General features: G+C 42.1%; 1 protein-coding gene across 1 annotated transcript in view; it reads right to left on the bottom strand.

Annotated features, from left to right (window-relative positions):
- Positions 1 to 13,118, bottom strand: part of LOC138795671 (probable cation-transporting ATPase 13A4) — a 152,042-nt gene that overhangs the window by 75,479 nt on the left and 63,445 nt on the right. Inside the window, exons 15-17 of the mRNA XM_069975058.1 lie at positions 10,692 to 10,775; positions 10,411 to 10,567; positions 8,790 to 8,910 (exon numbers count right to left, since the gene is read on the bottom strand). Coding sequence (XP_069831159.1) covers positions 8,790 to 8,910; positions 10,411 to 10,567; positions 10,692 to 10,775 — 362 coding nt within the window. The remainder of the gene's footprint in view (positions 1 to 8,789; positions 8,911 to 10,410; positions 10,568 to 10,691; positions 10,776 to 13,118) is intronic.

The raw sequence follows: 13,118 nt of genomic DNA on the forward strand, positions 1-13,118 counted from the left end.
AAGTCTTCCCATCTGTCAGCCTTGGATTACGAGCATAATTCGATCCAGGACCGTGCTTGTAATCCAAATCCACTCTTAAACAAAAGCAAATTTTCCAATAAGGAATCATAGAAATGCCGACAATTGGTTCCACATCCCCAAAATAATGATTTATTATTCTGAACAACATGTAACGCTAATGAAACAAACGTTCAGAAACAGCAGAATATGTGATATTATAAGTAACTGTACAGTAATGGAGAGGATGGGAAACACAAGGGCGGACAGAGACTGCAGGGGCCATGAAGGAATGAGCAGGACAGATGTGGGCACATACATGCAGTGCTCTCTGTCCGAGGAGAGAGGGGTTACAGCTATGGAAAGATTACCTCCACAGTCCTGTCCCCTGATGTGAGCCCCAGCCTGAAGTGGATTTGCTATAATTTGAAAGGTGAGGGAGACTTCCTGGGTCAGAATACAGTGCTGTAGACCCCGCTATGCAGACCATGCAGCTCTTAAACCAAAACAATGCTCTTAAACTCTTAAACCAAGTCACAATTTTGAAAATTTGTGAGCTCTTAAAACAAAAGGCTCTTAAACCAAGGTACCACTGAAAATATATATATATATATATATATATATATATATATATATATATATATATATTATATATATATATATATATATATATATATATATATATATATATATATATAGACAAAGGAATGGGTTGAAGACAGCATCAATCTCGGATTAAGATCACAACTTTATTGTGCCTGTTCCCATATACAAAAAAGGTGCAACGTTTCAGCTCATGTCCTGAGCCTTTCTCAAGCATATACAGTATGTATATATATATATATATATATATATATATATATATATATATATATATATATATTTATATATATATATATAAATATATATATATATATATATATATATATATACACATACATATATACCGTGTGCTATTGTGTTATTGTCATACAGATAGATAGATAGATAGATAGATAGATAGATAGATAGATAGACAGATAGATAGATATGCACCATGAGCTATTCTCATACAGATATATATACCATGTATTATTGTCATACAGATACACTACCATTCAAAAGTTTGGGGTCACATTGAAATATCCTTATTTTTGAAGGAAAAGCACTGTACTTTTCAATGAAGATAACTTTAAACTAGTCCTAACTTTAAACAAATACACTCTATACCTTGCTAATGTGGTAAATGACTATTCTAGCTGCAAATGTCTGTTTTTTGGTGCAATATCTACATAGGTGTATAGAGGCCCATTTCCAGCAACTATCACTCCAGTGTTCTAATGGTACAATGTGTCTGCTCATTGGCTCAGAGGGCTAATTGATGATTAGAAAACCCTTGTCCAATCATGTTCACACATCTGAAAACAGTCTAGCTCATTACAGAAGCTACAAAACTGACCTTACTTTGAGCAGATTGTGTTTCTGGAGCATCACATTTGTGGGGTCAATTAAATGCTCAAAATGGCCAGAAAAAGAGAACTTTCATCTGAAACTCAACAGTCTATTCTTGTTCTTAGAAATAAAGGCTATTCCATGCGAGAAATTACTAAGAAATTGAAGATTTCCTACAACGGTGTGTACTACTTTCTTCAGAGGACAGCACAAACAGGTTCTAATCAGAGTAGAAAAAGAAGTGGGAGGCCGCGTTGCACAACTAAGCAAGAAGATAAGCACATTAGAGTCCCCAACTGGCATCTTCATTAACCCCTTCACGTCAGCCATCTGTATATATACTTTCCTATTGCACATGCCCCGTGCAGTAGGAATGTACATATACGTTCCTGACTTGAGGGGGCTTTGTGATGAGAACGGGATCGCTGCAGGGACAGCGATCCCGCTCTCATCTGTTTACAGCACCGGAGATAATGAGGATCAGCTGCGATTCCGCAGCTGACCCCCATTAACCCCTTAGTGACCGCCGAAACGGCGGTCACTAATGGGCCGGTGCCGCCGCTGTATTTCATCTCCCCCCACCGTGAATCCACGGTGGGGGGAGATGAAATAAGTAAAAATCAGACCCCAGATCAGCCCCTAGTGCCCCAGTCACTAACCCCCCCTCCCGCGGCGGCCATCGGATCCTAGATGGCCGCCGCGATCACTGTGAACAGACTAATGTCTGTTCACAGTGATCAAAAAAGAAAAATGAATGAAAGCCCCATGCTCTCCGCCACCGGAGGTAGCGGAGAGCATGGGGCAGTCATCGGGACCCGCCCTGTGGGGTCCCGGTACAAGCGATCAGCGGTATATACTATATACCGCTGATCGTTTGTGCCATGTGCCGCCGGCAATTTTTATCCCCTGTCACCATGAATGATTGGTGACAGGGGATAAAAAGTGATGTCTCCCCACCCCCCAAGTCGGCCCCCACCCCCCCTGTCACCCTTCTCCCACAGTCAACCCCCCCCCCCCTTCCCCATATACTCACCTGCTCCTGGAGCTCCTTCCTCTTCCGTGTCCTGGCTGGTTATGAAGTGCGCATGCGCTCCACAACCAGCCAAGCTCTGAAAATTTTAAGTGACAGAGACCAATTTGGTCTCTGTCACTGAACTATGATTACTGTGATAGAAAATATCACAGTAATCATAGTAATACAGTGAAAATGAATGTATAAAGTAAAAAAAGTGACAAACATACAAAAAAATAAAACACAAACTTTTTATTATAGTAATAATTGCAGTTTACTCCCAAATTACCCTTAACCCCCCCCCCCAGATTACCCGTAACCACCGCAGGTTACCCGTAACCACCGCACGTTGCCCATAACCACCCCAGGTTGTCCGTAATCACGTCAGATTGCACGTAACCCCCCAGATTACCCGTAACCACCGCACGTTGCCCATAACCACCGCACGTTGCCCGTAACCACCGCATGTTGCCCGTAACCACCACACGTTGCCAGTGACCCCCTCCAGATTGTCCGTAATCACCCCAGATTGCCTGTAACCACCCCAAATTACATGTAACCACCCCAGATTAGCTATAAGCACTTCACTCTATCCGTAACAATTCTAGATTGTCTGTAACCCCTCCAGGTTGCCCGTAACCACCGCAGGTTGGGCATAACTACCCCAGATTGCCCGTAATCATGCCAGATTACATGTAACCCCACAAATTGCACGCAACCACCGCAGGTTGCCTCTGACCACCGCACCTTGCCTTTGACCACCGCATGTCGCCTCTGACCACCGCACGTCGCCTCTGACCACCGCACGTCGCCTATGACCACCGCACGTCGCCTATGACCACCGCACCTTGACTCTGACCAGCGCACGTCGCCTATGACCACCGCACGTCGCCTATGACCACCGCACCGTGCATCTGACCACCGCACCTTGCCTCTGAACACTGCACCTTGCCTCTAACCACCCCAAATTGCCAGTGACCCCCTCCAGATTGCCCGTAACCACGCCAGATTACAGGTACCCACTTCAGATTAACTATTAGCACTTCAGTTTATCCGTAACCACAGCAGGTTGCCTGTAACCACCCCAGATTGTCCTTAACCACCCCAGATTGTCCGTAACCACCCCAGATTGTCCGTAACCACCCCAGATTGTCCATAACCACCCCAGATTGTCCGTAACCACCCCAGGTTGCCCGTAACCACCCCACATTGCCCTTAACCACAGCAGGTTGCCCGTAACCACAGCAGGTTGCCCGTAACCACCCCAGGTTGCCCGTAACCACCCCAGGTTGCCCATAACCACCCCAGATTTGCCGTAACCACCCCAGATTGTCCGTAACCACCCCAGATTGTCCGCAACCACCCCAGATTGTCCGTAACCACAGCAGGTTGCCTGTAACCATACCAGATTGTCTGTAACCACAGCAGGTTGTCCGTATTCACCCCACGTTGCCCATAACCACCCCAGGTTGCCTCTAACCACCCCAGGTTGCCTCTAACCACACCAGGTTGCCTGTAACCACCCCAGGTTGCCGTAACCACAGCAGGTTGCCTGTGACCACCCCATGTTGACCGTATCCACCCCAGATTATCCGTAACCACCCCAGATTACCCGTAACCACCTCAGACTGCCCATAACCACCCTAGACTGCCCGTAACCACCCCAGACTGCCCGTAACCACCTCAGACTGCCCGTAACCACCTCAGACTGCCCGTAACCACCTCAGACTGGCTGTAACCACATCTAGATTACCCGGAACCACCCCAGACTGTCCGTAACCACCCCACATTACCTGTAATCTAATTTTTTTTATTGTATTTTAGTAACTGCGCTATTCTAATAACTGTTACTAGCTGCGGTTTTGCTCCAGCAAATTGGCGCTCCTTCCCTTCTGAGCCCTGCTGTGTGCCCATACAGAGGTTTATGCCCACATATGGGGTACCGTTGTACTCAGGAGAACCTGCGTTACAGATTTTGGGGTACACTTTTTCTCATGTTCCTTGTGAAATTTAGAAATTTCAAACTAAACCAACATATTATTGGAAAAATTCAAGTTTTTCATTTTTACTGGCCAATTTTTAATACTTTCCTCTAATACCTGTGGGGCCAAAATGCTCATCCTACCCCAAGATGAATTCTTTGAGGGGTGTACTTTCTGAAATGGGGTGACTTTTGGGGGGATTCTATTCTGTAGACATTACAGGGGCTCTGCAAACGCACCTGGTGCTCAGAAACTTCTTCAGAAAAATCTGCAGAGAAAATGCTAATTAGCGCTCCTTCCCTTCTGAGCCCGGCTGTGTGCCCATACAGTGGTTAATGCCGACATATCAGGTACCTTTTTACTCAGGAGAACCTGCGTTACAAATTTTGGGGTGAATTTTCTCTCCTGTTCCTCGTGAAATTGAGAAATTTCAAACTAAAGGAACATATTATTGGAAAAATTCGAGTTTTTCATTTTTACTGTCTACTTTTGAATACTTTCCTCTAATACCTGTGGGGTCAAAATGCTCACCACACCCCAAAATGAATTCTTTGAGGGGTGCACTTTCCAAAATGGGCTGACTTATGGAGAGATTTTACTCCGCTGGCACTACAGGGGCTCTGCAAACACACCTGGCGCTCAGAAACTTCTTCAGCAAAATCTGCATTGAAAAAGCTAATTGGCGCTCCTTCCCTTCTGAGCCCCGCTGTGTGCCCATGCAGTGGTTTATGCTCACATATGAGGTACCGTTGTACTCATGAGAACCTGCGTTACAAATTTTGGTGTACTTTTTTTCTCTTGTTCCTCGTGAAATTGAAAAATTTCAAACTAAAGGAACATATTATTGGAAAAAATTTGAGTTTTTAATTTTTACTGTCTAATTTTGAATACTTTCCTCTAACACCTGTGGGGTCAAATTGCTCATCCTACCCCAACATGAATTCTTTGAGGGGTGTACTTTCCAAAATGGGGTGACTTATGGTTTTTTTTCTCTCTGCTGACACTACAGGGGCACTGCAAATGCACCTGGCGCTCGGAAACTTCTTCAGCAAAATCTGCAATGGAAAAGCTAATTGGCGCTCCTTCCCTTCTGAGCCCCGCTGTGTGCCAATGCAGTGGTTTACGCCCACATATGGGGTACCGTAGTACTCAAGAGAACATGTGTTACAAATTTTGGGGTGCTTTTTCTCTCATGTTCCTTTTGAAAATGAGAAACTTTAATCTAAATGTATATATTATTGGAAAATTTTAATTTTTCATTTTTTTACACCTAATGGTGAATACTTTCCTCCAGCCCCTGTAGGGTTAAAATGCTCATTATACCCCTAGATTAATTCTTTAAGGTGTCTAGTTTCCAGAATGGGGTCACTTATGGGGGTTTCCAGTATACAAACCTCCTAAATCAACTTAAAATAAGAACTGGTCCCTAAAAAAATCAGTTTTGGAAACTTTCACGAAAATGTGGTAATTTGCTGATACATTTCTAACCCCCGTAACACCCTAAAAAAGTAAAATATGTTTATGAAATGAAGCCAGAATAAAGAGGACATATTGGTAATGTGACTTAGTAACTAATTTATGTAATACAACTTTCTTTTTTTAGAAGCAGAGAATTTCAAAGTTCATAAAATGCTAATTTTTTCAAATTTTCATGATATTTTGATGTTTTTCACAAAAAACACACAAAGTAGTGACCAAATTTTGCCACTAATATAAAGTGCCATATGTGACGAAAAAACAATCTCAGAATCGCTAGCATACGTTAAAGCATCACTGAGCTATAAGCGCATAAAGTGAGACAGGTCAGATTTTGAAAAACGAGCCTGGTCTTTTAGGTGCAAATAGGCTTGGTCTTGAAGGGGTTAAATAGTACCCGCAAAACATCAGTGTTAACATCTACAGTGAAGAGGCGGCTGCAGGATTTTGGCCTTCAGGGCAGAGTGGCAAAGAAAAAGCCATATCTGAGACTGGCCAATAAAAGAAAAAGATTAAGATGGGCAAAAGAACACAGACATTGGACAGAGGAAGACTGGAAAAAAGTGTTGTGGACGGATGAATCCAAGTTTGAGGTGTTTGGATCACAAAGAAGAACGTTTGTGAGACGCAGAAGAAATGAAAAGATGCTGGTAGAATGCCTGATGCCATCTGTTAAGCATGGTGGAGGTAATGTGATGGTCTGGGGTTGCTTTGGTGCCAGATCTGAACCCTATTGAGCTGTTGTGGGAGCAGCTTCACCGTATGGTACGCCAGAAGTGCCTATCCAACCAATCCAACTTGTGGGAGCTGCTTCTAGAAGCGTGGGGTGCAATTTCTCCAGCTTACCTCAACAGATTAATAGCTAGAATGCCAAAGGTGTGTAATGCTGTAATTGCTGCAAAAGGTGGATTCTTTGACGAAAGCAACTTTTGATGTAAAAACAATGTTATTTCAAATACACATCATTATTTCTAACCTTGTCAATGTCTTGACTCTTTTTTCTATTCATTTCACAACGTATGGTGGTGAATAAGTGTGACTTTTCATGGAAAACACTAAATTGTTTGGGTGACCCCAAACTTTTGAACGGTAGTGTGTATATATATATATATATATATATATATATATACACACACACACACCGTGTGTTATAGTCATACAGAAATATATTATACACTTTGTGTTATTGTCATCAGAGATATATCCCGTGTGTTATTGTCATACAGATATATATATATATATATATATATATATATATATATATATATATACACAGATGTAGCCGTGTTAACTTTAATGACACATTTAACTCGGCACTCTAATTGACTTAACACAGCTCCCTGACACAATTGTTGCCTCAGGGATCATAGCTACTATACAAGATGCTAGGAAAGCTGGGTGACCTCCATTGTACTGCCTACTATACAAGATGTTGGGAAAGCTGGGTGACCTCCATTATACTGCCTACTATACAAGATGCTGGGAAAGCCGGGTGACCTCTATTATACAAGATGCTAGGAAAGCTGAGAGACCTCCATTATACTGACTACTATTTAACCCCTTAAGGTCAAAGCCAATTTTCGATTTTGCTTTTTCCACTTTATGTTTCAAAGGCCATTTTTCACCTAGAGACCCATATGAGCCCTTATTTTCTGCGACACCAATTGTACTTTGAAATGACAGACTTTATTTTCCCATAAAATATGCTGCGAAACTGAGCCATGATCTGTACTTTCAATCGGTGCCTTGCTTGCATATATGCGACTTTTTGATCGCTTTTTATTACATTTTTTTCTGGAATTGATGTGACCAAAAATGCAAAATCTTGCACTTTAAATTTTTTTTTGCAATTACACCGTTTACCGTGCGAGATATGGAATGTGATAATTTAATTGTTCGGGCGATTACACACGGGGTGATATCAAATTTGTTTATTTATTTGTTTATTTATTTATATTTATAAAATTGGAAAAGGGGGATGATTTGGACTTATTAGGGGAGGGGATTTTTTTTTATTAATAAAAACACAGTTTTACTTTTTTTTTTTACTTTAACTAGAAGCAATGATCCATGAGATCAGTGATATATTGTTCTGGCCTGCTGCAGACCATAGCAATATATTTCTGAGCCAGGATCAACTCTGCTATGATACTACCTTACTACCTGAACTTTGCTACGTCACTACCTTACTACCTCAACTCTGCTACATCACTGCCTTACTATCTCAACTCTACTATGTCACTATCTCAAATCTGCTACCTCAGTTATACATTGAAAGGAATTAATTATTTTAAGCTCTTAATTTTTTTTTCCTGTCATTCTTGAAGACAAGTTGTTCCATGTATCCAATTTATCCTTCTTATCCTAAACATCTCTCATTGACTTTAATGGGGTTTGAGTTTGAGTTCGAGTCGAACCTGCAACTGAACACCACTACTGTTCGAGGTTCGACTCAAACTCGAACATTTTACTGTTCGATCATCACTAGAAGGAAGGAGCAGATCTCACTCAGGATTCCCCATAGACAAAGCGATCACATCGACCACAAAGTTTATGGGGTTGACTTTGTTATAATCCATTATTTCATTATGTTGTAGGTTTCTATCATAAAACTGTTCTAAAATGTCTCAAATCTTTTTTTTTCCATAGATTTCAGTCTGAATTGTCTCTGTATTAGTAATCTTATGTGAAAACAAATCTGCCCTACCCTTCTGTATACGTCTTTGTTATGGCTTCTATATTTATTGGAAAACAGAATTGTTCCACAAAGGATACCAAGAGCACAAGAAGAACCCCATTATCTCATGATAGAGTGTGCCCTTTAGACAGGAAAAATGGTCTTTAAAAATTATTTTATTTTTTTAATCATTAAACTAACATTATTTTCTTACCTATCAATGTTCTCTAAATCATCACGATTTCCAAGATTTTTAAGAATTTTATATGCTACTCCAATTACTCGTAAGCCCTGGAATGTATACACTTCCAGTACCTCTGAAAACTCTGTAGGGACTAAGTAAAAATAAAGTAAATTAATAAGTAAAAATTTGAATAAACTACACGTAAAATAAATGAATAAAAACAAACAAACAGTAATGTCTGGTCTGTTATTATAAAAGGAAAAATCCCCTTAAGGCTATGTTCACACTACCTAAAAGTATGGCCGTCGTTGCCATTAGCAACAACGGCCGTACTTGGTACGGAGTAAAACACTGCCTATTCTTCTATGGGATCCTGGCCGGGGCATATACACTTAATATACTCTCCGGCCGGGATCCCATGCGGCGCCGCAAAGAACTGAGATGTCAGTTTTCTGCAGCCACAATTCAGTGAATTGCGGACGCAGAAAGGTGTGTCAGTTCACACAATGAAGCGAATGGCTCCGGCCGCTTGCTCAATTGTGTGCTACGAGAGTTGTGATGCGGGCGTGCGCTGATGCGCCCGCATCAGAAAATTGCGGCCGGAAAGATCATCCGGCCGGTACTATAGTAACGGCCGAGATGATCTTTGCAGAGACCGGCCGTTCCCTGACCCGGCCAGGTCACGGAATGGCCGGTCTCTTACAGCGTGGGAACATAGCCTAAGGGTGAGTTCACACGTAACGGATCGGAAGCGGATCCTCTGTGGGTCCCTGCCCTGTACACTTTATAGGCAGACAAATTCGCAGTGGGATGGACATCCCACTGTATGTCAGCAGCCCGCCCCGTTTATCCCCCCCCCCCAACACTGCCTGAGCGTATACTTCACCTGCTCCCCGCTCCGGCTTGCTTCGGGGCTCCCGGTCTCTTTATGCCCCACTAAGCCAATCAGTGCGCTGCTGATTGGCTGAGCGGGACGTAGCTCAGCGGGACGTGCCGGGAATCCCCGAAGCAAGCCGGAGCATGGAGCAGGTGATGTATGCGCTCTGGAAGCGGGAGGCTTAACGGAGCATGCTGCTGACATATTCACAGTGGGATGTCCATTCCGCTGCGAGTTTGTCTGCCAATAGAGCAGTGTTGGATCCGTTACGTGTGAACGCACCCTTAGGCTATGTGCGCACAACATTATTTCTTGTCAGTTTATAATTTTTAAAATGACAGTCATAAAATGTCAGTAATATTGAGTTCAAAATTAAATCCATTATTTTGTAGTTTGTCCACCCATCAGTGCAAGACATTATTCTAGTTTAGGTGGACTGATTGCCCTTTGGTTGTGTCTTTAATTGAAAAGTCCATTGAATTTAATAGTAAAAACAGGAAAAGGACAGTGAATAAAGAAGAACTGTGTGTGAACAACTAAAAAATGTCCGTTGTTTGCAAAAGATGTCTGAATATAATTTTCATGATCATTGTTTTGATGTGTGCATTGGATGTCTGTGATTCTATTAACTCCAATGCATTTCATTGAGGTCAATAAGGTCAATTACAAATGTCTTTTTAAAAAGAAAAAGCGGATGTCTTTTCTCCTTTTTTTTTTTACTTCGTGTGAACAAAATAGAGCCTAATAGAAGTATATTCTTAAGTGCATATATACCTGTTTCTGGTGTGCAAAAACTGGCCACCATCTCTGGAGCTCCTTTCATGTATACACACAATTCATCTCCTTCAATCACCTCAGTGAATACAGACATACGTTGTAAAGCAGAGGAGAAGGGGTACTGGTACAAAACGTTTATACCTTTTACTGCATTCTAATAGAAAAGGGAAAATCTTTTTAGCAATTGTAGCTTTATTCTAGTTTGTTCTTTTGTCATGTATCCAAAAGGGTCAATATGTAAAACAATACTGGTTCTGGTACAGTATGAAAAAACTTACAATCCATGCATTGGGCCCAGGGCGGACAACCATGTTGCTTGAGGCACATTCTTTGCTATAATCTTCACTGGTTCCTTTTAACACCTAAAATCAATTCAACTGTTAGGGTGCATTTACACAAAGAGATTTATCTGACAGATTTTTGAAGCCAAAGTCAGAAAAAGACTATAGACACAGAACAGGTCATAAAGGAAAAACTGAGATTTCTCCTCTTTTTAAATCGATTCCTGACTTTGGCTTTAAAAATCTGTCAGATAAATCTCTGTGTAAACACACCATTAGTGATGCTTTTGTGGCTTTGTTTACAGATGGCCCTCAATTGACATTAAAAGAGAAGCCTGGTGAAAATTCTTATTAGGATATGTTCACACTACTATACCAGGCTCTAATGTTATAGGTCTATATGCATGCACAATACTACAACCAAAACCAAAACCAAGGAAACGAATGCAAGTATGAAAAAGGTATTATCTTTTATTGAATATATTCAAAAATAAACTTTTGATGAAATGCATGTGATGTGAGCTGAAGCTAATACAAATCCCCAACAAAAAGGTGGAAAGGTAGGCTCGATAAAGCAACAACGCGAGTGGTGTGGTGGACAAATATACTAAGGACACGCTATCTAGGTAATATGTAACAATGTTGAATGGTATTTATTTTTTGATCACTCACTGTGAGGTTTAATTATATTTACAATATGCCCAGTGCCCAGTATATATGTATGTAGGTTGCTTGCTAATTGTTATTTATTACATGATCTGTCATTTTATGATATGTAGCTTACCTTTCCACCTTTTTGTTGGGGATTTGTAATAGCTCCAGCTCCGATCACATGCATTTTATCAAAAGTTTATTTTTGAATATATTCAATAAAAGATAATACCTTTTTTATGTTCACACTACGTTAAAGTACGTCAGTTGTCACCATTGGCAATTATGGCCGTACTTTGTAACGTGTATGCACTTTGCCTCTCCTTCTATGGGATCTGACATTTCAGCTTTCTGCAGCCACAGTTCATTGAATTGCAGCCGTAGTAAGACCTGTCAGTTCCCACAATGAAGCGAGCTGCTCAGGCCGCTTGCCTTATTGTGTGCAATGAGAGTTCTGATGTGGGCGCGCGGTGGCGCGCCCACATCAGAACACTGCGGGCGGAAAGATCATCCGGCCGCAACTGCAATACTGTCTGGGATGATCTTTGCCGAGACCGGCCGTTCCGTGACCCGGCCGTTTCACAGAACGGTGGGTCTCTTACAGCGTGTGAACATAGCCTTAAAGAATTGTATTGCACCTCAAAAGTTATACAAATTACCGATATACACTTATTACGGGAAATGTATATAAAGTGTTTTTTTCCCTGCACTTACTACTGCATCAAGGCTTCACTTCCCGCACAGCTCTGGGAGTCGGGTCGTGACATCACTATTTTATCCAGGAGGTGAAGCCTTGATGCAGTAGTGAGTGCAGGAAAAATTTCCCTTAATATGTGGATATTGGTGATTTGTATAACTTTTGGGAGGGCAATACAATACTTTAATAAAAATTTTCGCCTGGCTTCTCCTTTAATTATGTGTTTTGCCATAATTTTGCTATCTTGCCACGAATTGTGCAATTGCTGGAAAATAGCGCTATTTTTGCTGCAAGTACGTAAAAATTGCTACAACATATCATAAAATCGAACCAAAAGCGCATTATTTACACCAATTGTAAACATGCTGCGTATTTATTACATAGAAAGATGTGCAGCCAATGGCAGATTATTTTTTGACATGTTGAAAGACAGTGATCAGCTGATTGCAGGTTTTATTACACAGAGATACCTACCTGATTTGATAGATTATCTTGAAGTGCAATAGGACCTTTAAAGCAACTCTGTACCTACTTTGCCCCCCCCCCCCCCAACTACTCATACCTTCTTGTAGCTGCAGAACAGTTCTTTCAGATGGTATCTTTGTCCACGCTTGTTGTTCTTTCCTGAGGGCGAAAATAAGACTTTAGTTGAGGTGCAGCCATGCCCTAGAAGCGTGGCCTAGAGTGCTCTTGCCCAAGGCCAGCGCCGCCTTTGTGGTGGTGTTTTCAGTCTTTCCCTGCCTCCTATACCGCTCTCTGTTCTCTGTGTAATTGCGCCTGCGCCATCTCCTGACCCCCCCCTCCCGGCGCCGATGCAATGACATAGCACCACCCTGTGTTCCTGACACTTACGACCTTCCCTGCCTCTCCTGCCTGTCAGCCCCTTCCCACCCCCCGGATGCCATGGTGCCTCCGCACCAGGATCCAGGAATCAGCTGCGCAGGCGCAGTGACGCGACCGGCTTTCTCCCACTATCCTGGAGCATCATTGCGTCTGCCCGGGATCATCCGTGCATGGAGATTCTGTGCAGGCGCAATGACGCACCAGGATAGTGGGAGAAAGCCGGTTGCGTCACT

The sequence above is a fragment of the Dendropsophus ebraccatus genome, chromosome 6, assembly GCF_027789765.1.
Source record: "Dendropsophus ebraccatus isolate aDenEbr1 chromosome 6, aDenEbr1.pat, whole genome shotgun sequence".
Taxonomy (NCBI): Eukaryota; Metazoa; Chordata; class Amphibia; order Anura; family Hylidae; genus Dendropsophus; species Dendropsophus ebraccatus.